We start from the raw sequence: 26683 nt of genomic DNA, 5'->3' as shown, positions 1-26683 counted from the left end.
GAGTGTGTGTGGATTTTCTGTACGCGTTCTCCCAGGGTCTGCATGGGTTTCCTCCGGGTTCTCCGCTTTCCTCCCACCTCTCAGAAACGTGCCAATATGTGGATCGAGTAAGATAAGATTGATTCTAGGTATGAATGCGTGTGTGAACAGTGCCCTGTGACGAAAACGGGGTTCTCCTCAATATATTTCCGATTTCAGATGGACATTTTCGTTCGATTTCAGACTTGACAGGAATGAACTGTCTTTTTAAAAAAACCCTACCATTACATGTGTTGAAAATATCGGATGGTTTTTTTTTTTGCCATTTAAGCACGGGATTGGTTCACCACAGTGAATCTGCACAATGCATGTTTTCAGGGGTTCGTGCCCTGTGTGTGCGCCCAGAGTTTGCATGTTCTCCCCATGCTTCAGGGGTTTCCTCCGGGTACTCCGGTTTCCTCCCCCAGTTCGAAGACATGCACGAAAGTCTGATCGGCATGCCCAAAGTGTCTGTACTCTATGAATGTGTATGTGATTGTGCCCTGCGATGGATTGGCACCCTGTCCATGGTGGATCCCGCCTTGTACCTGATGCTCCCTTGGATAAGCTCCAGGGTCCCCACAACCCTGAAGGATAAGTGGTATAGAAAAACAATGGATGGATGGATGGATGGATAGACAGTGGCATGTACTTGTTTACTCTGAAAATCCTGTAGGTGGCACTGCCCACCTATCACAGGTCTAGTGTGCCATTTCTGAACTTGGCTTCCATTTAAGAACAAATGATCCCTAAATATCTCTACAGTGTTAAATAATTCTCTCGACATTACATATCTCCACTATGGAACCTATAGGCGATAATACACTTCACAGGGTTGATTTCTTTGCCACACCGCACTCTGTCAATCAAAGAAGTCTAGAGCTGTGTATGATATCTCTCTCAGTTAATTAAACAGTGTGTTCTTAAAGGTTTCGGGTTCATTTCTAATGTCATTTCCAGGATACCATGCACAGAGAGAGAGAGAGCATCTCCGGATAAAACAGAGGAAGATACCGTCCAGGAGCCATTTTCTTTCTCATAGCTGCAGCACACTTGATGCTAATGAGGAAGTGGCGACACACAAGGGAGTCTGGTAGAAACAACAGCTTCACAAGAGGAAAGTCGTCCGTGTATGGCAGACTAGCAGTGCAGAAACATTGCACACCATGGATGCCATCGGCGTCTTAAACACCAACCCGCTGGACGACTACGAGCTGATCCACCGCATCGGGAGTGGTACCTACGGAGATGTTTTCAAGGTACACACTGAGACTGCGTTCTCAAACTGTCAGCTCTACACTGTTCTAGTGTTTACCAGAATGGCTGGGCTGTTTGGGATGTCATCTGCAGTGTTATCACTTATGTACTGTACTGTGTGTGAGCACGTGAGACCAAGCTAGAGAGAGTTTAACTGTTTAAAACATCTGATGTGTTCCAGGAAAATGTGTGTGTGTGTGAGCTGTTTTTTTGTTTGTTGTTGTTCTTAAAAAAAAAAAAAAAAAAAAGAAAGTTGGATAAAACTCCTTAGTGGTTAGCATGTTCGCCTCACACCTCCAGGGTCGGGGGTTCGATTCCCACCGTGGCCCTGTGTGTGCGGAGTTTGCATGTTCTCCCCGAGCTGCGAGGGTTTCCTCCGGGTACTCCGGTTTCCTCCCCCAGTCCAAAGACATGCATGGTAGGCTGATTGGCGTGTCTGAAGTGTCCGTAGTGTATGAATGAGTGTGTGAGTGTGTGTATGTGATTGTGCCTTGCGATGGATTGGCACCCTGTCCAGGGTGTACCCCGCCTTGTGCCTGATGCTCCCTGGGATAGGCTCCAGGTTCCCCATGACCCTGAAAAGGATAAGCGGTATAGAAGATGGATGGATGGATGGATAAAACTCACACTTTTACATGATCATTTTCGCATACTTCTCATATTTCTTGCGTAACCCTCCATACTCCAGGCTTATTATCCCAATATTCATCTTAAAGCCCTTTTCAGCGTTGAATCTAGAACCCTTAAAGGTTCTCGCAGGTGCCGTCTGGGTTCCAAATCGAATCCTACAATACAAGTGTTTCCCTGTGAGACAGGGTTCGAAGTAGAGACCAGTTTTAGAAAGTTGGGACCTGCTGGTAGTCTTAGTCTTAGTTTACAGTAGGAAGATACATCTTGTGAAAATAAAATAGAAGATACAAGATTGATTCAAGAGCAATTAAAAAAAGAAAAAACAACACCGGTGCAAAATAGCTCTTTCGAACGCCCGGTGACTGTTAGACCACAGGAAACCCTGATTTCGTCATACGAGTCTCAGGGAGGTTCACCTGATGTAAGAATGGTTATTAGGCTGCGAAATGTTAGGAGAAAGCTGTGAATATCGTTTACATTAAGTGTTCAACGTTCGAGCATGCCTTGCCTCAAAATAGACATGCATTGGGCATGCATTTATATATGACGCTACCGCCCTCTGAACGTTTCTGCATGTGGTGAAACATTAAGTCAACTTTAACAGGAAAACCACACACTAGTGACTAAATAGGGTGCCTGGGAGAGTCGACGACAACACGTGTTTTTCGTGGCAGAACGTGTGATCTGTCATTGTCATGTCAGACATTGTCCACAGAAATAAAACCGGCCTTTGGCAATGTATGATGATATGTTATCTAAAAAATCGATCTCTCTCACTTTTTTTCTTTCTTTCTAAATATTGCGTTCATTTTACAAGTGTACATAAAGCTTTGGCTGTATTTGTTTGAACCGGAATGAATGTTTTGCTATGACTGATAAGCCAATCTCTGAACATCATTATAATGCTTGTGCAGACCGTATTGAACTGTGTGTTTTGATTTCACACGGAGAAAGATCTCACAGGATGTGATCGGGTAGAACAGGAAAGAAAACAGGAAATCAGTGGTGCTGCTATTTTTTTTTTTTTTTTTTTAACTGATGTAACCTTCCTTGTGGCAGCTGAACCGTCATTGGTGCTGGTATCACCATGGTTACGAGCAGGCAGCTGCTTCTTCCTGGTGATGAGTATAACCCAAATAGGTTTTATATTTAACTTCTAGTTACGCCTGTGGTGCATAAAGTTCACAAAGCTTTAGAACAAACAGCAGGGAAATAGCGGGGAGAATAGCAGATTGTAAAGGCCAACAAGCTAATACAAGGTCAGTGCATGCTAAAAGTTGTATATTTTTTTTTTAAAAGAATGGTCACACTGGGGCTTTTTTTTTTGTTTTACATTTACCTATTTGATCCCTGTTCTCAGGATACGTCTTATGAGTATTAAACAACGTTACTAAGGTATAGATTTACCGTCCCCTCCGAAACTATTGGACCGGCAAGGCCGATTCATTTGTTTGTGCTATACACAGAAAAGGACATTTGGGTTTGAGATCAAAAGATGGATATGAGACGAGAGTTTAGGATTTCAGCTTTGATTTCCTGATATTTACATCCAGATACGCAAAAGATAACATAAAGCATAGAACTTTTTTTTTGTATATGACCAGCCAATTCTTAGGTGAGCAAAAGTATAGGAACAGACAAGTCTTGAAGTAAATTAAAGTGTAAATAATACTTCATATTTGGGTGCATATCCCTTGTTGTTTATTTGGGGGGGGGGGTCTCCCTTCAGTCTCCTCTTCAGCCTCTTTTTCAGGAGGTGAAATGCTGCTCAATTGGTTTAAGGTCCGGTGATTGACTTGGCCAGTCTAAAACCTTCAGTTATTCCCACTGATAGTTCCTCCAGGTTAATTTGGACGAATTTCTCTGTAAACTCTATGCGGTCAGAAATGTTAGGACTACCATACGTGTGCTATAATTGTGTTTTACCAATTGAAACCTGTTGCTACGATAAGATATAGGGAGCTGAAATTAAGATGGCACAATTTACACTTCCTTTTTATGTAGAGCTTCTCTTTTAAGCGTTAACGGAGCTCTCAGTTCTGCTGGTACATGCCGCTGAAATTGCCACTATTAAAACAGGTAACGTTTAGTATACTTGTACTTGAGAATAGCTCATTCTTTAATCAAGAAAAAAAACCAGCCCACTTTAATCCTTTATTATGAAAACGTCTCCAGGTATCGGGATATATTTGCTGTATAGCCCACCTCTAGCTTAAACCAATGCTAAAGAGAGACCTTACACCAGGAGAACACAATACCAAAATATTTACATTGTCCAACAATATCTATAAAAGCAAGCCTACAATCTACACACCCCTGTTAAAATTCCAGGTTTTATGATGTGAAAACTCGGATAAATCATGTCAGACTGTTTCCCACCTTTAATGTGATATTACAACCAACAAAATTCAGTTGGAAAAACAAATAGAAAAAAAGGGAAAAGGGACAAAAAAACTTGCAATAACCTGCATAAGCGTGCATAATGGGTCATGTGACTCTGCACAGAATTAACCAATTATATACACCTGTGATCATATAAGCAATTCTGACCACAAATACAGATCAGCTGTTTCTGTAGGATTTTCTTGACATCTTGGTTTCATCCAAAAGCTGAAAGCCAAGATGGAAGCCAAGATGGAACTTTTTAGGCGTAATTCAAGAACATATGTTTGGCACAAAAACAAGACAGCTCATGACCGAAAGAACACCATAGACAGTGTGCAGCATGGTGGTGGCAGCAGCATGCTCTGCGGCTGCTTCTCTTCAGCTGGGACTAGGACTCTATTCAAGCTAGAATCATGGAATCATGGCTATGTAGCTCCAAATACCAAGCTATTTTGGCTCAAATCTACAGGCCTCTGCTTCCAGTACCATAACGACCCAAAGCACAAATCCAAGTCGACAAAGGAATGGCTCCAGAAGAAGATTAATGCTTTGGATTGGACCAGTCAGTCAGATCTAAATCCTATCGAAAACCTATGGAAGGACTCAAAGAGGGCTGTGCATAGGAGACCCCCTTGCAATTTGAAAGATCTCGTGCATATTTTGCAAGGAAATATGGAATAAAATTGGCAAATCAGGATGTGCTAAGTTGGTAGACACTTACCCCAAAAACACAGAGCGCTGTTTTATTGAAGCAAAAGGTGCTCCGATAAAGTATTAGGTAAGGCACGTTAGATTTACGTTGGTTTCATTGTTGTACATCACAAAAACTTGCCATTTTAACAGGGATGGGTTGACGTTTTATTTCCACTGTACACATGTACACATACAGAACATGGAACAGCTGTTCCATTCATGGCTGTGTAATGAAACTATTGCTAAAGTTTGATATCAGCACATCATGAAAACTGGCAACCGGTGTAGATCATGACTTGTTGTATCTCTGAAATATATCTGCAATGTGTTAATAGTCTCCTACTTTTTGTTTGCCAATCTCTCTATAGGCACGTAACATTAAGACATCGATCATCGCAGCCATCAAAGTAGTCAAACTGGATCCTGGTAGGTCATAAGAACACGAGAAGTTAGAATTGTCCACACAATTTATGGTTCTTCTTACTGTTAAGTGCATCGGCAGCATACGTGCCCAAAACTGATTACCTGATGAGGTCGGACGCTGTTTGACTGAAATGGACTGGAGGTTTTTTAGTTCATAGACTGTTCACCACCAGATCACCCAGTTGTTTTAGGGGCACCACCAGATCAGTCAGTCAGGTGTTTTCATGGTCACTTGGCAGAGACACTTTGTGTTCTATTCTGAATGCATTGTGGTGCCCAACAGTGTTTCTTGTGTGGAGGGGAGGCGGGTATAGCAATGACAGATATTTCTTTACATCTGACATGCACATCCATGCAACACTGGACTGGTGGTACTAAAATGCAACAGAGGGAGAACCTTATCTAGTAGTAAATACCCAAAATGTAGGAGAAATGATGGGTAATGCTTTCGAATCAGACCATTGTTCATGTACACTTTAACATGTGTATATTAGTATATTAAGAGGTTGAAGCAGTACACATTTAAAATGTCAGTTTTTGTCCCAGATAATCGAAGAAATGTTTTGTTACTGTATTTTAGTTGGTGTCCCTCAGCGCAAGTCACTATGCTGTCACTGTCACTCTAAACATAACATTAGTTCCATAAGTGTTCCATAAGTGAAGCAGATCCCCAAGGGCAGGTTACAGACAAACTAAAGGCTGTCTACGTTTCAGGAGATGACATTTCAAGCATTCAGCAGGAGATCACTATGATGAAGGACTGCATGCACAAAAATATTGTGGCCTACTTTGGCAGCTACCTCAGGTTTGTCTCACTCCCGTTAATCCTCAAACAGACGTCCAAATAGTTTCGGATGATATTTATTGAATTGGTCATAGATAGCAGTGGCAACGAGAATCAATCTTTGAAATTTAACAGAAACAACAAATTGTGGATCTGCATGGAGTTCTGTGGAGGAGGGTCATTGCAAGACATCTACCATGGTATGTATGTAATGTTTAGCAGGGCTTACAGATGTTTTTCTGACATTTACTTCCACGTCAGGTTATTGTACATAGTTCTGAAATTCAGCATCCTAAATCCAAAATTTAGGTACACTGGTTACGACAGATTGGAACTGACAGGATGGGAGGGTCCATTACATTAACAGCCTTCCTGCTGTGATGACCTTTTAGAAGTTTTTGTTTGTCCGCTGCAGTGTATATTGAAACCTAGGATGTTCGTCCAGGTTCACAAGCATAAGTCATTTTTGCTGTATTTTCCAAATATGCAAAAAAAAACCTACCTATAATTTCTATAATTTGTAGTACTCTAGTTTCTATCAAGGATAGAGTTTGACGTATAAATTTAAAAGGTATTGTGGTCCTCTGACTTCTTGAATAATAATGTGTGAGAATAATTATACATGAAATTATAATAATAATAATTTCAATGGGCAAACATTCACTCATTTAGGATGCTGGTTTCTCTAAATCACTAAATTAAGTCTCTAAATGAGGTGACTGGTGGTTTTACAGTGACTGGACCCCTGAAAGAGAGACAGATAGCATATGTATGCAGAGAAACACTACAGGTGAGGATGTCAAAATCGTAAAACTTTGAATTGTGAAAACATTATTACATTTAAATTGACTTTAATAACAATCTATGTGGATTTGTTTTTGTTTATTGTAATAGATTAATTTATACTTACGTTAACTGTATATGATTTACACAGATGTACAGACCAAAGACATGGCTGTGTGACTAATTATATGCAGTGTATGGCCAAAGATTTGTGGACAGCTGACCATTACATCTAAATGTGGTTCTTCCTCAAACTGTTGCAAAAGGTGGAAACACTTTTATCCAAAGCGCTTTACACTGTGTCTCATTCACCCATTCACATACACACACTCACACACCAATGGTAGCAGAGCTGCCATGCAAGGCGCTAACTTGCCATCGGGAGCAACTCGGGGTTCAGTGTCTTGTCCAAGGACACTTTGGCATGTGGAGTCATGTGGGCGGGGAATCAAACCGCCAACCCTACAATTAGTGGACAACCCGCTCTACCACCTGATCCACAGCCTCCCAATAGTCTAGAACATCTTTGTATGCTATAGGATTAAGATTTCTGTGCACTGGAACTAAGGGGCCAACTCGAGTGTCCAGCACAGAGCCCTGACCTCAACCCCACTGAACACCTTTGGGACGAACCGGAAGGCTGACTGCACCCCAGGCTTCCTCACCCCGATATCACTGCCTGACCGCAATAATGCTGTTGTCGCCGAATGAGCACAAATCCCCACAGCCACATCCTAAAATCTAGTTGAAATCCTTCCCAGAAGAGCGGAGGTTATTATAACAGCAAAGCGGGCACCGGCTTTGGAATAGGATGTTCCGATAGCACACGTGGAGGAGATGGTCAAGTGTCCACAAACTTTTGGTCATATAGTGTGGTATTCTTTCCGTAGTCTGAAAGTAGGTTAGTTATAATGGGGGTTCGATTATAGTATGTTAAATTTAATGACGTCGCAAGGGCCGGATTTGCATTGGAGATTAGGGTCAGCAGTGGTTTGTACTAAAAGTACTAGCACTTGTGATTATGTGAATATGGGATTATGTGAGATTAAACTCAGCATCAGAGTAAAGGTTAATCCTTAAGCAATGCCTTCTCAGAAAATCATCATGTTTTATGGTGTCATATGCTAAACATGTCAATGACACCATTTTCTCTTTTACAGGGACTACATTATTTACATATGATGGGGAAAATGCACAGAGATATCAAAGTAAGACCAGTCATTTTATTCTAACAATCATGCCACTTGTTTTGCGCTGTGTCAGCAAACCGAGAGAGCTAGTGGCATGTGTGCATTCATTGTTTTATTTTGTGCTCCACAGGGAGCCAACATTCTTCTAACCGAGAGAGGAGATGTCAAACTAGGTCAGCCAGGCCTTCCGCTTGTCTCTCACACATACAAACAAAGCTATACGCTCCTTTAATTTTATTCGTCTTTATTCCTCCCTCAGCGGATTTTGGAGTAGCGGCGGAGATAAATGCGTCAGTTGTGAAGAGAAAGTCTTTTATTGGTACCCCATACTGGTGAGTAGTATTTGCCACTCAAAAGCTTAGGAACCAGCAAAACCAACATATTTTGGGTTGGTTTGTTTGTATTGTATTGGTTTAAGACGTCTGAACATTCCAGTTTAAAACATTTCAAATGAATAATAAACAATAAGTTGTTCAATGTGTTTACTGCTACATTTGCTGGACTATATAATTAAAAATGCCAGTATCGATGAATATACCCTACATGAGAATTCACTTTAGGAAAGCCACCATGTCCACCTGAGATCCCAAATTCGCCAATTCGCTCCCTGAAATGTTTCTGTCATTAAATAAGACTTATATCAGATGTAATCATCACTGTAGAGCGTGTCGTATGTAACAAAGTCTGTTTGAAAAGCAGCAGAGTGAAGTAAAAAGGGTCCTGGCCAGTCTACTACTATTATGTTTGTATTTCTTCTCAAAATCCTCCATGAGTACAGCATCAAAGCAACAACGGACTAATCCTGCTCCAAGTAGTCATCCATGCACGCAAGGTTTTGCTAATAAGAGAAGATTATTCAGCTACTAGTTTTATGAGCTTCTCGTTCTTTTTCCTTTTGGCCCCTTCCTATGTCTCAGGATGGCTCCAGAAGTGGCAGCTGTAGAGAGGAAAGGTGGCTATAACCAGCTGTGTGACATCTGGGCAGTGGGCATAACAGCCATAGAACTAGCAGAACTTCAGCCACCTATGTTTGATCTACACCCAATGAGGTGAGGACATGTGTACACACACTTACATTAACACCCCGAAATGTATTCTAGTGATTCAATTTATTATAAATATGCACCCAAATAGGGTACAATTGCACACGGTAGTGTTCCTTAAGGAGAAGTTCTTGATTGGCATTGTAATGGCTATTGTAAGTTAAGTTACCTTTTATAATCTCAGGATCCATGTCTGGAAACACCACAGATATCTGTTTAAGAAGATATGTTGTGACTGCCTGGTTATGTGGAGATGTGATTCTGTGGAAAAACTGTGATGTAGTGTTTTATTATGCTTTGTTGTGTTAGATCATTGTAAACTACAATTTCGATTACACAAATACAATACAAATTTGGTTTAAGTTTCAAAAAATAATGATGATGATAATAATAATGAGTCTTTATTGGTCACATGTACATTATAGCATAGTGAAATACTTTTCTATACCCCAGCATGTTAGGAAGTTGGGGTCAGAGTGCAGGGTCAGCCATGATACAGCGCCCCCTGGAGTAGAGAGGGTTAAGGGCCTTGCTCAAGGGCCCAACAGTGGCAGATTGGCCGTACTGGGGCTTGAACCCCCGACCTTCCGATCAGTAACCCAAAGCCTTAACCACCAAACCATTGCCGCCCCTTCACAAGTTTCTCAAGTTTCACAAGTTTCTATGCACACTAAACAAACTTGCTGTGGTTTTGTTCTGGTGGTGGTGGTGGTGGTGGTTGTTAGGGCAGTGGTCTGAGAATAGGGTTAATGTAAATCTTTATTTGCATGTGGCCATACATATAATATATAAATGGTGCACTAATATATATTTTAGGAGATCAGCCACATTAGTCAGTTAAATTATATAGTTAAAACTAAGCTTAATGTGTTGTTCTAAAGGTTCTAAAGGTCGATTTGAGTATTTTTAGTTGTGATCTGGTCAGTGTTTTCCTTTTTCCAAACATCCATCCACAAAACATTTTCCCAGTAGACTTCCGGCTTGTCCACGTGAACTTTAGAAAACCATAGAAGGGCAGCAATGTTCTTTTTGGAGAGCGGTGACTTTCTCCTTGCAACCCTTCCTTGCACACCATTGTTGTTCAGTGCTCTCCTGATGGTGGACTCATGAACATTAACATTAGCCAATGTGTGAGAGGCCTTTAGTTGCTTAGAAGTTACCCTAGGTTCCATTGTGACCTCATGGACTATTACACATCTTGTTCTTGGAGTGATCTTTGTTGGTAGACCAGTACTGGGGAGGGGAACCATGGCCTTGAATTTCTTCCATTTGTACACAATCTGTCCAAACCCCTTTGAGATGGTTTTGTAACCTTTTCCAGCCTGATGAAAATCAACAACTCTTTTTTTTTTTTTTTTTTTTTTTTTCCTCTGAGGTCCTCAGAAATCTCCTTTGTTCATGCCATGATACACTTCCACAAACATATGTTGTGTAGATCAGACTTTGATAGATACCTGTACTTTAAATAAAACATGGCACTCACTCACACCTGATTGTCATCCTATTGATTGAAAACACCTGAGTCTAATTGCTTCAAATTAACTGCTAATCCTAGATTTTCACATACTTTTGCCACTCACAGATATGTAATATTGGATCATTTACCTTAGTAAATAAATGACAAAGTATAATATTTTTGTCTCATTTGTTTAATATGGTTAGTATGGTTGCCCCATCCTGATTTCTTCTGTTTTTGTGTATATCTCCTACTAAATTGTTTCAGAATTGAAAACAAAATCGGAGATAAAACAAAGGCAGCCTGAGTAGACACAAGATACAGTTTTTAAATGATAATGTTTTTTATTGAGGCAAAAAAGTTAATCTAATACCAACTGGGCCTAGTGTGAAAATGTATTTGCCCCCCAGTTAATAATTCCCCAAATAGTACTTTTTTTTTCCTTCTTTCTTTTCTTATTGTTTCACCTCTAGACAAAAATGACAAATTATGCTGTTGAATTCTTTTTTTTTTTTTCCCCTCAGAGCTTTAATGCTGATGTCCAAAAGCAGCTTCCAGTCACCCAAACTGAAGGACAAGACCAAATGGTAAATCACAGAATCATAGGCTAGTTTTCTCAATCCTGGTCCCATATTTTTATGATACGTCTTTGATCTTGCATTTGTATTATAGGTCTAGAGAATTCCACTATTTCATCAAGATGGCACTTACCAAAAGTCCTCGGAAGAGGCCAACAGCTGAGAAACTGCTGCAGGTACAATATTATATCTCAGCGCGCTGCGATTTTAATTCAAATCTTTCAAAGCTTGACTGAGAGGCTGTATTGCTGGGAAATTGGTGGCTGTACAGTGCAACACTTATTACTATACCTTTTATTGCCTTTGCAGTTCTGTTTCCACAGAAGCCTCTAGCAAAATTCTGTAAGCACTTTGACACTTGTGGTGTAATACAAACCCCCCCCCCAACAAATATCAAATTAATGCTGGTCAGTCTTTAACTGTGACATATTACCAATTCAACAGTTTGATATATTACAGCATGCTCTTTTTGTCCGTATCTATAGTGTGGAGCCATAGTGTGAAATTCACACCTGTAGCATCAGGATGTTAACATGATCTCACTGTGTAAAGGTGTGAAACCATAAGGGTTATTCTAAGGGCCCCTTTACTATGGCTTTTCACAATGAGATAAGATATTATATATATCGTTGATTTTATTTTTAACAATATAAATGTATCATGGAATCATGAAACAAGCACAGTATGTTTTTATAATATACATATATTTTATATAACAAGATTTCCACTAGAAATACAAAAATATCATATCCGATGTTGCAAAGCCTGTTAATGAAGGGAAAATCAGAGTATCAGCAATTGTGAGAATATGTAAACAAATATATATATATATAAAAATTAATATGACCTTCTAACAGTTGGGTGACCCACAGAAGAGCCGAGTGTACATCCTTTTTAATCAATTTTAATGTTTTTTTGTTTGTTTGTTTGTTTGTTTTACAAAGAGATTGTGTCTTACATGTTTAGTATGAATTAAGATGTCCTTGAACGGAACAAGATATTATTGATTTATTGAATTTAGTATTAAATTTCAATATTCTTAATATAACATGTATAAATGTGTATGTACATGTATATATTCTGCCCTTAGTCTGTCTCTCTCTCTCTCTCTCTCTCTCTCTCTCTCTCTCTAGCATGCTTTCATTACCCAACTGTTGACACGTAATTTGGTCATAGAGTTGCTGGACACTGCCAACAACCCTGATCTTCAGCAAGCTCAGACTATGGATGACAGTGATCTTGAGGTGTGTACTATATTAAAGTGCACCTATTACGGTTTTTCAAATATTACCTTTCACGTAGTGTGTTATAGAGCTGTTCGTGAATGTAAAAATTCTACAAAGGTTCAAAAATCAACGCGCACGACAAAGAGCGTTATCGACTCCCAAATGAATGAACCGATTCTGAACAGCTGAAACAAGTCGTCAGTGATTCCAGACTCACTTCCTGTACTAACTTACGTAGGTTTGTAACAAGAAAACCCCGCCCCTGGTCTTCATTGGCTGCTCGCTGACAGACAGAGCTGATACTTGTTACCGTAGTGGGCGTTTCCTTTTTGAAACACACTGACAGCGGTAGACCGATCACAACAGACTGGGACATCTGACCAATCAGAGCAGAATATGCTCTCTGAAAGGAGGAGTTTAGAACGAATCCTTTAGAATGGATCATTGAACGAGTCGTTTGTTACACTGGGCAGGGGTGGAAGGTAACGCTGCAATTTAAATTAGGAGCACGTTAAAGTGTTTTTTGACCTCGGATGCACGTAAATCTATTGTATGATACCTTTAAAACAAAATCAGGCACGTTTCACAGCCATAATAGGTGTGCTTTAAATTAAGACAGAGACTACCTTTATTTGACAATAATGTTATTACTGACAAAAAACTTTCTTTGAATTATTATGTACAAACTTATAGCATAAGCCGAGCCAGAAACTCAGACTGAGGTTTCAAAGGCAGACTAAGGTCTTTGGACATACTGAATTATGTCTCTAGATTGTGTGTGCTTTGAATCACTCAGTAAGCTGGCTTTTGTGCCCATGTGTGTGTGTGTGTGTGTGTGTGTGTGTGTTTCCACAGACATGCAGGGTGTTTCCTGATAAGATTACATCATTAGCGAAACACCTGCCTGTCAGAAAAAGAATTTCTGAAGAGCAGCGTAAGTGTATAATTATTTCAAACACGTGAAGTATTTCATCCATAACTTCAAATATATTTCCAAACAGTATTTTTACTGGATGTGTGTGTATATATATGCCATTGCACATTGCCTTAAAAAACAAATCTGTTAACCAGAATATTGCAAGTGAGAAATTATGCTTTGAGTAATAAACAAACATTTACCTGCAGTGCAACAAACGAAAGCCAGACTGTTAATGCTAAACATGTATTTATTGTAGAGCTTATTATCTCAAAATATCTAAAAATTTCTTCTTGTGGATATTTTACGTTGTATAATGAATGTCCCAACCTTACCCGTACTTGTGGTACAAAACTATATTATACTTTTTCATTTATTTTTTTCATATAGTTTTGCATGACGTATAACGATATATGTACAATGACAATAAACAAATTCTTAGTCTAGTCTATTCTATATTCCACTGCAGCTATAGTCAATGAAGTATTTGAATTGGTGGCATCACCAATTTAGGGTTATCACCCTAAAGTGGATTATTTTCCAACGACAACACATCCCAAAGTGTTTTATTCTTCTTAAACCACAGCGATTGCAGATTATTTTCCCGTTAATGAACAGAATGCATTTATTTACATTTAGTTACATTTAATGTTGTAGTAGCTCTGCAAGATAAGTTCCAGCAATCAGTTACAGTATAAACATTATAACTAACTCACAAACTGTCGTTCCTTCAGCAGTATGTGAGAGGGGTGTAATCCAAACATGTATATTAGTGTTGGTTTATCTGAATCAAACGGCTCATTAGTGAGAAAGAGTAAGTGAAATGGGAAGTACTGGCAGGTCTTAGGAAGCGTGAAACGAAAGACGACACATGCAACACTTAGATGCTTGTGCTTCATATTTCTGCCTCCAGTTGGCCTCGAAAAGTTTGGACCATCCTTGCAGAAAGACACCGACCCTTGCCCGGATTCAGTGGTAAGAATTGCCGCTCAGATTGTCTTAACTGCATCCTCCAAACCCCACTGTTCCTGTAACCCTTCAATTTATATCTTTTATCACAATTGTACTAATACGAATTGTTAAAATAATACATTATTTCCTTGAAATCTTCACTAGGGACCCTATGATGATTGGAGCGCTATTGGGGATGAGGAGGAATCTCTGTAAGTTAATTAATTCACCTAATCATACACTGATATGAGAGAAATCTAACCAGTAATTGAAGTACATTTATTCTAAAGAATTTAAAAAAAAAAAAAAAACCCAAACACATATGTCACAATTACTGGCACCAAAATGTAATTGAAGCATGCCGCCCTTTTTTTCCTCTTCATTTTCGTACCTAAAGGGGTAATTCATGATTTCCTGTTCCACTGTGTTAAAAAAAAATATATATGTGAGTTGAAATACAGATCAAAATCCCATAGTCATTCGTCAGTATGCGGAAGATTACAGAATGTACAAATGAAATGAGACAAATGTGTGCCGACCCTCATAGATGACGCAGTTACAAGCCTGAAAATGTCCACATGCAAGGCAGTAATTAAGAAATTTAAAACCACTGAACCTGAATGGAAGAGGACTCGATTGTATGATGGCGTTCTGGTTAGAAAGGCAAAAAAAAAAAAACTGTCCAAGGATCACGGTTGGAGATTTGAGGATAGAAAGATTTCAGGTCACCAATTGTCTGACTACAATTAGACACCACCTCCAGGACAACACACTACAAAATTTAGAAAGTGTGCCAGTAGAAAGCACTTTGTCTGCAGTGTTTTAGATGCCACTGGACCTCTGAATGGGACTAGGCTTTATGGGCAGATAATAAAAATATAGACAAATATATACATTTTTTTTGGCAAAATATTTTTAAGGTGAATTTGGTAAAAAAAAAAAAAAAAAAAGTATGGTTATACAGTAAATAACCTAATCCCCACTGGTATGGTGGATGATAATGAGTCTTTACTGATCACATATACATTACAGCACAGTGAAATTATTTTCTTCGCATACCCCAGCATGTGGTCATGAGAGGGTCCAGGGCCCTGCTCAAGGCCTCATGGAGATCTGTGTGGCCTCATGGACTCCATGAAGTAGCAGGGAATTTTAAATGGCTGCCTCTGCCAAGAAGCTCGAACCGGGACATGGTTGGAAGGCATTCATCCAAAACATACATCCGTATCCACACGAAAGGGTTCAAAGACCACATAATCAAGTTTTTGACATGGCCATCCCAGTTCCCTGACCTAAACCCCATTAAAAACTTGAGGGGTGAGCTGAAGTGGTGAGTTCCCAAGAGAGGATTTAGGACTGTGGAGGAACTGGAGAGATTCTGTTTTGAGGACTTGTTTCACATTCCTCACTTTATACTCTTCAATCTCAGCAGTCATTATAGGAAAAGACTCAGTGCTGCTATGTTTGCAAACGCAGGTCGTACAAAGTACTAAATACTGGGGTGCCAATAATTGTGACGTAGTTTTATCTTTAAAAAATATATATATATTTCCCCCCTTAGAATAAATTTACTTCAATTATAGGTGATCTTAAGCGAATAAAAGACAAAAAGATGAACTCATGTTTACCAAACGTGCCAGTAATTGTGGCGCTGACGGTATTTTTGATATTTTTATGGCATGTCTTGTGAGTTCTGTTTCTTCTGTGGTATATTGCAGAGGTTTACTGGAGTGTGTTGAGGAAGCTTTGCTTGAGAGGTGAGAACAACTGCTCCAAATGGAAAATGAGACCGCATACTGTATATTGAATCTGAGGTCATTTATATTTTGGTTAATATTAAAGTTGCAGTGTGTAGGTCTAAAAAAATAATAATAATAATAATTACTCAAAGGCTTGATGTGAATTAGTAATTCACACTAATTCATAATCAGCTACCACCGGCCTCAGACGAGCAAAGCCTGACCAATTATGAGAGAGTAGTCTTTCCCCTTCAGCAAGACCTCATGTTTTTGCTAGCTAGTTCGTGTTAGTTGGCTAGCTTGCTAATGTTTATGTTGCAGCACTTCCAGTGAGGTCATTGATTCTCAGACAGCACTGTAGCTTCACAATCAAGCACAAAACAGCCAATGATGGCAAGCTAGCTGTGTTAACTAAACGACAAGCTCTTGTTAAAGGAGATACAGTTTGCTCAGTCATCTAGTACCCAGTAACTGACAGCCACAGTGATGCGCGTGATAAAGTTTTTGTTCTTGTAACACTTTCGTAAATCAAAGATAACAGAAGAAGAAAATTACAACAGCCGGTTTGGCTCAGGTCCCAAACCTCATACATCTACAAAATAGCATCTCAGTACACCGATAGTTTCATTGCTGTTTAGCCATCCTATATAGTGTGTAGAATGTGGTTTGTATTAATCTGCATCCCGAAGAAGGGCACAATACAATACACATTACGCAGTGTTCCTTCGCAAGTGCAACATTCCATGCAATAGCATTTTTCTGTCAGAAAGGGTGAACTAACAAAATTTACATTCAGCAGCTTTAAATTTGAAATAGCATTTGCAAAACCTCTGCACGCATTCTAAAACACATTTGGTATGATAGGGAGTTTACAAAGTGATTCAGTGAATCGGTAATCAAATGAATCACAATAAATAATAGCCTGACTCTGTCGTTTTTTTGTTTTTTTGTCAGGAGCTTAACTATGAAGAGAGCACCCTCGGCTGAGGTAAGTGGCGCTGTAAGCTGACGTGTTCTCTGCAGTCCTGTTTGAAAGGGACAATGTTTTTTTTTATTGTGTTTCTGATACGTAGGACTCACCAACAGAAGAGGACAAATACTCCACGGTGAAGAGGGTGGTTCCACAACCAGCTAAAATTCATTCCCCTGCAAATCAAGATAAAACTGCCTCCACCCTCTCTCCAAGTTCTTCCCCTCTCATTGGCTCAACACCCCACACAGATGCTATCCCCTGCCTTGTTAATGAGTCAGCGTTACTGGTTGGCTCAACAGTCTCTGACCTTTCCCTCCCCACAAACATCTCCCTCATAAATGACTCCACCAGTCTGGGCTCCCCATGCATGACTCCAACCAATGGTAAAATGCAACACATATAACAAACATATTGTGCTGCACAAAGTAATTCTATATATATATATATGTGTGTGTGTGTGTGTGTCAACTCTATAGTCTGTTGTGCATCAGAAAGATCAAAGAAAATTAGCATTTTCTTAAAATGTCAAACCAGCCTGTCTGTCACCAATGGCAACCATGCCATGGTCAAAGTGAACATTCACTGAAGCGCTTGACCTGTATCTGCCTGCGTTGCTGCCACACGACTGGCTAATTGGATAATTGCATGAATGTGCAGTTCAGGACTTTAAGCTCCTTTATAACCTTAGATTAGTGCATGCACATTTCCTTCTTTTGTTGCCAAATCATGCGAATATGGTGCATGACCCTAGTTTGATTTTGTGCCCATCTGACCACAACCCATTATGCCACTTGTAGTTCTAATGATGCTTGGTGATATTCCGGCACTGTACCTTGTGAGATGCTCTTAGTAGGGGCTTCTTTCATCCAACATACCCAAGCAGCTTGCACTGAATGTGGCATTTAACAGTTTGCCCTAAATGTGCTTATTTTTAAGTACTTGTGTGTATTGTTTTTTGCTTGTGTTGAAATTTCTTATTTCTACTGCAGGGAAACAGGATAGGCTTAAAAACTTATGATCCATTTTAGATCAAATCTGAACACGTGCTTCACTAGTAGAGATTACGCATGAGGAAAATCTGACCTAGTCTCAGACTTTTGGACCCCTCTGTATATGTAAAGCATTTTGAGAATTTGAACCCAAAATGAAAAAGGAAAAAAAAAAATAAAGGCTATGCATATTAGGACTGTTAACAAATCACATATGGGTTTACAAATTCAGGACATAAAGATATCTACTGAAAGACTGCTGTGTGTACATTTTTATAAAATATCATGTTTCATCTTAACATAGATATGCTTGTGTTTTGATAGATTTAATAACGGGAAGCTCCACTGCTATCGAGCGAGGAGGGAACAGAGGTCACTCTCCTCCCCGGCAGCCACTCTCACCTGAATGGAGCACGCTTAGAAGAAAAACAGAAGACTCTGTGAGTAAACATTTTATTAGCCTTTTTTACATGGAAGACGTTCATTGGTGCAAAAAAAAACAAGCATTCTATGGGCCAAGCCCTGAGTAAAAGAAATTGGGTGGGGGGGGAAAAAACAAAACTTGAACCTATTTTATCTCTTCAATGTGTTTCTTTCGATTTTAGAAAGATGATGTTCACGGACTGCCACCTACACCTCAAGTGCATGTAAGTTGCCAAAGAGCGTGTCGTTTCACTTTACTCTTCCACTTCAGGTCGTCTAGTCATATCCGCGCATCGTGAATGTGTCGAACATCAGAATTTATTGTGTGTTCTAGATGGGGGCCTGTTTCTCCAAGGTATTTAATGGCTGTCCCTTGAAGATTCACTGTGCTGGTACTTGGGTTTTACCAAAGACCAGAGGTACAGCTCATTTTTGCTCCACTAACTGGTACTATGTGCTTCTAAATGTTTCTCTCCATGGACAGCTAGAAAGTGTAATATGTCTTGACTTCTTACCCAACAGATCAACATCTAATCCTAGGTGCAGAGGAGGGCATTTACACTCTCAACTTCAACGAGCTCCATGAAGACACTATGGAGAAGGTGCCTAGATTTGACACGTTTTTCCTTTAAAGTTGGTAGTCAAGAATTTTATGTCAGGACACTTTCCCTTTTAAATATTCGGCCAAGCTCTCGCCCAACCCCGGAGGTACGAGGCAAACGTACTAACCGCTAAGCGACGTCCCCCGGCCTTAAATTACATTTCCAGAAGAATTTAAATAGTAGCTTTAAAACTCCTTGTCCATGAGGTGGACCATAAATATTTGGACAGGTAAATATCAGGTCCATAAATATTTGGATATTGACAGTTATTTTTATTTCAGCTGTTTACCTGCAGTATATTGGAGTTTAAATCAAATAACAATTCGATTAAATTAAACCGGCTTTAATTTGAGAGTATTTACAGTCCCCTCCGAAAGTCTTGGAACAGCAAGGCCAGTTTCTCCCTTCACTCTCCTCTTCAGGAGGTGAAATGCTGCTCAATCGGGTTCAGGTCTGGTGATTGACTTGACCAGTCTAAAACCTTACATTCCACCACCTCCCTACATTTCTCACACCTTCGAATCCTTAAAATTAGAATCAGGTGTTCGAGATTGGGTGCCAGTGATTAGAACCCGCTTAGGGAATGCAGGTGGAACCAGTCGTATTTATACCTTTTGTGAATTCCGATCCGGCCGTCTGATTCTTACTGCTGATGAGTGGTGTATGAGTGCTGCTCTTCTTCATATGGTGGATTGTGAAACCTTCCCCCCTGCCTTGTGAAGGTTGCTGGTGATGTCACTGACTGTTATTTGTGGATTTTAATTCACAGGTCTCACTGTAATGGTTCTGTCATCAACTGCTGTTATTTTCCTTGGTTATTTTAGATGGCTGGTCGGTAGTACACCAGTGGTTTCTTTCTTTTTCAGGACCTTCCAAATTGTTGTATTGGCTATGCTTGTGCAGTGGCTCTGATTTGATTTTCCCCTCTTTTCTCAGCTTTAAAATGGCTGGCTTTTCTTCCATAGACAGCTCTCTGGTCTTCCAGTTTCTTTATCTTAGCATCTTATTTAAGTCTTCAGAGGATAAACCCAGGGCGTGTTCCAATATTTTTGATCACTTGATAAACGGGTGGGTTCAAACAAAAGGTTCGAAGTTGTTCAACACATCTAGATATAAATATCATGAAACGAATACTGAAATTTTGATCTGTCATCTCATATTCATCAAATCAGGTGTCGAAATTATAGCACTTAGAAATTATACATGGGTCTCTCTTTTTAAGGGACCAAAAGTAAATGGACAAACTAACTGAATCATAAATTAAATCGTACCTGACTATCGATTTTGACTCGATTCTTGATTCAATCATCTGTCGGATTTAAATGATTCTCCTTTTACGCTTTATAACATTTATTTCTTTCATTTTCTTTGCCAGTTGCTCCCACAGAGATGCAGCTGGCTATATATCATGAACAACGTGCTAATGTCTGTCTCAGGTACGTTCAAACGATACTGAAACCATTAGCATTTTTATACCGTACCCCATCCAAATATGTAAATCTGGAGACTCTGTATCTCTTCTGTGGTCCATAGGAAAGTCCTCACAGCTGACCTCCCACAGTCTGCCTGCACTCTTTGAATACCGTGAAAACATGCAACGGCGCCAAGGTCACCTGTCAATCAATGCTCACCGCTTGAGTTCAAGAATCAGCTTGAGGTCACTTGCAGTACTATAGGCATATTTTTATTAACTGCCATAAGTCTCTCAACGATTTATTCTTGCTAACCAAGATTAGGATTATTCGTTTACCCATGCTAAAGTCTGACGATAAATCTAATATAAGTCTCTTATATTAAATATTCTTGTTTCAGCAGGAAGTATGCCATGTCTGTGAAGATCCCAGACACTAAGGGCTGTAGAAGGTGTAGCGTAGGTAATGTACAACACTGTAACTTGCTGATACGTAACCCTAGTCTCTCCATGTATTGTTTTGAAATTCTTTTCTCTCTGCCTCAGTACGGAACCCGTATACGGACAGCGTGTTCTTGTGTGCTGCAGTGCCCAGCGGTCTGGTTCTCCTCCTGTGGTATGAGCCTATGCAGAAGTTCATGCAACTCAAAGTAAGCATGAATGATGAGATGGCAAATATGAATGAATGGATAGATGGATGGATGGATTCAAAGCCCACATTCATTAAGATTTTTGAGTATGCTTATACGCCATGTAATTTTGCAAAAAAAAAAAGACATTTTATGAGCTCCCGTAATGCCTAATAAAGCACCAAATAAATCCTAAATGGATTACTACTTGCCTATAAACATTATTGAATTCTCAATTCTGATTGGTGAGAGGGTGAGGATGCATTGTGAGGTATAGTACAGTATGAGAACCTGCACTGTGAGGTATTGTACAGTATGAGGACCTGCACTGTGAGGTATCATATAGTGTGTGCTTTACGCTTTATTTATCCCCTAAAATAGCCTGGTTGTAAACTACAGCTTGTACCAAAAGTCTCCCTACATAGGGAACTATGTTTGCCAGCACCACGTCGGTTGTACCTTCGCCAGTGGATGTTCGTGGACGTCCACTTCTTCTCGGTTGATCTGCAGCACTTCTGGTCTTTTTGAATTTGTTAATAAGTTTGTCAGCAGTGTCACTCGTGACCTGTTAAAAGTCCATCGCAACCTTGCGACAGCTTCTCGGTCCAGCCATGAGAACGATTTCAGCACGTTCTTCTTTTGCCAAAGGCGTTCTTAAAGGCTATCTGGGGAAAAAAATATATACGCAACATAAACTAAAAACGGAAAATTTCCGAAGACATTCTGCTCAAAAAGTGTGCATTTTTCCCCAATGTTTGGAGACTTTTGGGACACCCTGTACAAGGACAACACGGTGCCTTCTTATTTCTCATCTCTCCACGTCTTTCTCTCTTCTTCAGCACATACCTCTAAATCTGCCTGAGTCTTTGCCAATCTTTGAGCTTCTGGTGCAGGAGAGCGAGGAACTTCCACAAGTGTGTGTGGGGGTGCACTCTGGAAATCACGGCTCTGGAAAAGCCGTGGATCATCTACGATTCAATATCATCCCTCTTGACGATGCACCTAGAGTACATCCAGGTACGCACGCATGCACGCACACAGACCGCTACACCGAAATAAAACGTAATCACGTCCTTGCTATGTATAAAATTCTAAACTGTCCACAGGACAGATTAAAGTGTTTACAGTAACGTCGTCGTACTAATTACAATATTCTGGAGATGAGACCGACACGGTGTACGTACAATAGACTAAATACGCATGTTCATATAGTTGCATCATTGGATTCACAGATGGTGAGAGTCTCGAACTGAAACAAATAACCCAACTGGATAGAGACACAGTCCTCATAGCTCTGGAAGGTAATTATTTGAATCCGGTGTTTAAACGCATATATTGTGGTTAAAACTATTTCTATAGATGTATAAAACCTATACACGACTAAACCGATGCTCACTGGTCTGTTTCCTGCAGACACTGTGAAAACTGTAAATCTCCAGGGTTGTTCCAGCAAAGGCTTGGTTTCAGAACTCACCTTTGACTTCTCCATTGAGACACTTGGTGAGCACAGGGTGTTGCACCACTTAGATATTATTCAGCAGATTCACACCAATACGTCTTAATGCTATTAAATGGTACCATTTCCTCAACTGTAGTATGTTTCTTGTATGTTTTTACGAGTAATTTTTATTATCTTGATGATGTCGGCGCACTAAAACTGTGAATGTTTCCCCACAGTGTGCTTGCAGGATAGCGTTCTTGCCTTTTGGAAGCACGGACTTAAGGGAAAGAGCTTACAAAGCGGCGAGGTATATCTGATGTCATTCAAAATGCTTACCAATGCTTTCAAATTCTAGCCCAGCTAAAAAGCTCAGTCCTGTCTAATACAACTCTTAATAAATGTCTAAAAAAAAAAAAAATAATAATAATAATAATCCATGGACCCCCTTATGACAAGCACTAAATCTACATAACTTTTTCTTTATTTTTTATCCTGTACTGTCTTTTATGCTGTACTAACTCTTACATGAACTCCTACAGTAACAGGGTTTAGCCTCATGCTTTTCTTAGCCATAGCCTATTTGGAATAGTGTGAAGACATGGTTTTAACAGGGAGTTCAATACACTTCTGTATATTACTCTGGATAAGAGCGTCTGCTAAATGCTGTATATGATCGCAGTATGGATTTATTTTATGAACATATACCATGTATCATTTAAATATGATGCACGGTGAGCAAATATATACCATCGATTTTATTGACTCGGGATTTTTGTGTCACATGAACAGTACTTTACTAGTTTTAACGAATTTAAAATCGATACTTTTTATTTGAAGTTATTACGCTCTGTGTATATTTTGTTTCACGTTAGGCTCTATATGAAATATTTCAAACTTTTGTTTTTAATCCTTTAGATGAAACTAAAGTGAGTGTCAATTAAGGTTACAGCAATAAAAAAAAAAAAAACCATTAATGACTAAAACAATGGTAACAGCTGTGGTAGAAGTTGGTAGCGATCACGGCCGTAAACCTGGAACCTCTGGCTTTATGTCATGGACCCCAGTTAAAAAGCATGAAATTAAGCTACTGTTAAAAGTTAAGTTCAACGTATCTCTACAAAATCCTGCTTCAGATATTATTAATATGATAAATAGTTTTTTAATGCAATAAGTATTAAACCAGTGTTTTCATGCAATGTAAGAATGGCTTTCATGTGGACCGGTTTTCCGTGAGGAACCTAAAATAGATGAAAATACTCATTTATGAATCTGTCGTCAATTTTATAGAATTGTATTCTAAACACAGTGTGATTTTCCCCTTTGACTCGCTTGTAGTGAAGTTAAATAGCCTTATTTAGAAATGCTTTATTCTTTTCCGCAGGTAGTGCAGGAGATCACGGACGAGAGTCGCGTCTTCCACGTGCTTTGTACAAATAAGTACGTTCTACGACGTTTACACACAACCGTTCTAGCACAGGAAACAAAAAATTTTTGAACACATTTCCAAAACAAGCTTAAAATGGTGTTCAATACTCTCTTTTTTTATTTCTTCTGTAGGGACATCATCTTACAAAGCACTCCCACGCACGATCCTTCTGCCATGTGCAACCTGTATATCCTTACAGGCCACGAGAGCAGCTATTAATGCAACTCAGGAACCTTTCATTTAAACTACAGTCATGAAGGCACTTCTGTCCTCTACAACAAATAAAAGGGGAGTCCTCAGATCCCATAGGCGAGAGACGGAGAGCGCCGGCATAAATTGTGCCAGTGTGAGAAGTCCAACAGATAGAAGCAAGAAGAAGAGGGACGAAAGGGAGGGTTGAGCTCCCCACGGGCTGTGACACAACAGCAAATCAACAGAGAGATAAGAAGATGAACTACAGTTAAAGACAACAAAGGATCAAATTAAGCAAAACGACGAGGGTTTGTTTGGACTGTACTGTAGGTACATGGTTTGGTAATTTTAATGTAGCAGACTGTTAGCAACAACTCGAATGACGTTTAAACAGTTATGGTAGCAAACAGCAATGCTTGTCCTGTTCTCTGTTTTACTGATGGTTGTACTACAGCAAATCTTGACTGGTGTTAATAGTGTGGTACTTTTGTAGAATTTGGTGTTCGATTTGTAGGCAGATGAGCACAAACGAGTTGACTCGTTTGATCATCCGATCAGAGAAATATAGTTGTTGATTCTTCATCTGACTAATGAATGTCCGTTGCACTGTGAAACTTACGATGTAGAAATCAACAGAGAGAGAGAGAGAGTATTAAAAATATATAACACTGTCTTGGATTATATTAGTATCTATGTAATACTGATGCCTCCCAATTAGTACAGGAATTTTATCATCCTATACTAAGAACACCTGCCTGGAAATACACAACCATAAGATCAAGCAGCGTAATCGTAAGATACTAAAAAAATACTAAAATGCATTCGCTAGAGGTACATAAAAGAACAAAAACAAAAATTCATGCGTGTGGTATCATTGTAATATCATAACAACTGTTACATCATCAGGGCAATCTTCTTACCACATTTCGTCAGTATTCGTCAAATCGCAGAAGTAGAAATCATCACGTGACCAAGACGTGGGTATGAATGGTACATCCAAAATCAAGTACAACACTGTTATGCAATTCGAAGTCATGAAATCTTAACGTGTGGGATATAAGCTATTATCACGCTTGTAATTAGATCGTTTTTGTTGTTGGATTAATTAAATAATGCCATAATTTTGTCATTTGATTTGCTCTCGTTTTCTGTAAGATGGCACGATTGAGTGCTCATCTGCTACGCTTCAGATGACTTTATGTTAATTCAGAATTTTGTCTAGGAAACTTTCGGTCCTTGGGATAAGCAATGGCTCAGATTAAGATGCTGTCACCATGTTAAAAAAAAAAAAAAAAAAAAAAAAGAAACCTTTTCATGGACTTCATAGGGACAATAAAAATCAAGGGGATGGCTCCACCAACAAGTCTACTCCTTGTTACTGATTTGGATACTTGCACATCAAACATGAAGGACGCTATTGAAGAAGAATTATTTCAGACATTTGCTGTGACCTTAACCCTGTTTGGATCGTGTCCACCAAAAACAGGACCCACTGCCCCGTCCAAACACGCTATGCAGACTTCACACTGCCCCACTCATGAAGACACACCCAGTCCTATATCCACTGCTAAATGAATAAACCCTGACCTATTTGTTTAACAACAACAAAAAAAAAAAACAACCAAAAAAACTGGATTGGAAAGGTGGGGGCTACCCTGATCTTCTGGTCAATGTATTAAATTTGATGGATCATCACAGCCCCCTGTGCACATCCCTGAAACCACCAACGTCCTCCACAGTGGATTTGAAGTGAAGCAATCAAGATGTGATTGAAGTGTAAACTTTCAGCTGTAATTGAAGGCATTTGACAAAAATATTGCAATCTGTTTAGCAATCACAGCTACTTTTTTGTTGTTGCAGAGGCTCTCCATTTTCACAGGCTCAAAATTAATTGGTCAACCTAATATATAATCATAAATATTAGGATTATATTTAATACTTGGATGCAAATCATTTGCATTCAATGACTGCTTGAAATCTGGTGCCCTGAGGTCTTTCTGCCTTCAGATTTGTCTTCAGTAAATGACAAGCATGCTCAGTTCGGTTGATGTCATCGGACAGTTAACAAAGTTACATTTCTTTGCCTTAAGAAGCCCTTGGGGTGTGTTTTGGGTTCTTATCCAGTGTTACCATCTTAAAGTAAATCCTCTGTATTTACACTCATGAAGGTGTCTCTTGATTGTAGACTTGGACAATAATACGCCTACCTCCTCCAGAGTCTTCTTGACTTGGCTAGATACTGTAAAGGCGTTTTTTTTGTAAACGTTTTTGTGCTTTTTATCCAGGAAAAAACACAGCTCCCGGTTTACTTGTACTTGTTTTTAGGGCAGTCTTGCCCGGATCAATATGGCGGACGCGTTGACGTATATATGTCTATGGTCGCAGCTTTTATTACGTAACGGATGGGGAGGGGCTATATCAGGCTCAGACGCTAAACGAAAAAAAAAACCCTTAACATGTTGATTTTAAATTGTGCAAGCAAAATTCGCCTCGGACTGACGTCTTGTTGGGCATAAAAGGAAACA

General features: G+C 39.5%; 1 protein-coding gene across 3 annotated transcripts; it reads left to right on the top strand.

Moving 5' to 3' along the window:
- Nucleotides 1–423: 423 nt before the first annotated feature.
- On the top strand, nucleotides 424–25292 carry map4k6 (mitogen-activated protein kinase kinase kinase kinase 6). Of its 3 annotated transcripts, none has more exons than XM_053648372.1 (32): nucleotides 426–1277; nucleotides 5352–5409; nucleotides 6121–6211; nucleotides 6326–6390; nucleotides 6925–6980; nucleotides 8134–8181; nucleotides 8294–8336; nucleotides 8423–8495; nucleotides 9081–9212; nucleotides 11187–11249; nucleotides 11335–11416; nucleotides 12374–12484; nucleotides 13322–13400; nucleotides 14296–14357; nucleotides 14499–14545; nucleotides 16052–16090; nucleotides 17027–17060; nucleotides 17146–17428; nucleotides 18359–18474; nucleotides 18640–18681; nucleotides 18792–18876; nucleotides 18980–19059; nucleotides 20435–20495; nucleotides 20593–20716; nucleotides 20875–20933; nucleotides 21017–21120; nucleotides 21939–22116; nucleotides 22332–22400; nucleotides 22513–22599; nucleotides 22777–22847; nucleotides 23922–23977; nucleotides 24098–25292. In XM_053648372.1, the coding sequence occupies exons 1-32, from the start codon at nucleotides 1185–1187 to the stop codon at nucleotides 24183–24185; spliced, it is 2679 nt and encodes an 892-aa protein (XP_053504347.1). In that variant the 5' UTR covers nucleotides 426–1184; the 3' UTR covers nucleotides 24186–25292. The 3 variants fall into 3 exon arrangements, with proteins under 3 accessions (XP_053504348.1, XP_053504347.1, XP_053504346.1); XM_053648371.1 differs by having other exon boundaries at nucleotides 20872–20933; XM_053648373.1 differs by lacking the exon at nucleotides 16052–16090 and having other exon boundaries at nucleotides 424–1277; nucleotides 20872–20933.
- The last annotated feature ends 1391 nt before the right edge of the window (nucleotides 25293–26683 follow it).

This window comes from Ictalurus furcatus, chromosome 18 (assembly GCF_023375685.1).
Source record: "Ictalurus furcatus strain D&B chromosome 18, Billie_1.0, whole genome shotgun sequence".
NCBI classification, from domain to species: Eukaryota; Metazoa; Chordata; class Actinopteri; order Siluriformes; family Ictaluridae; genus Ictalurus; species Ictalurus furcatus.
This window is presented reverse-complemented; position numbering and strand designations above follow the sequence as displayed.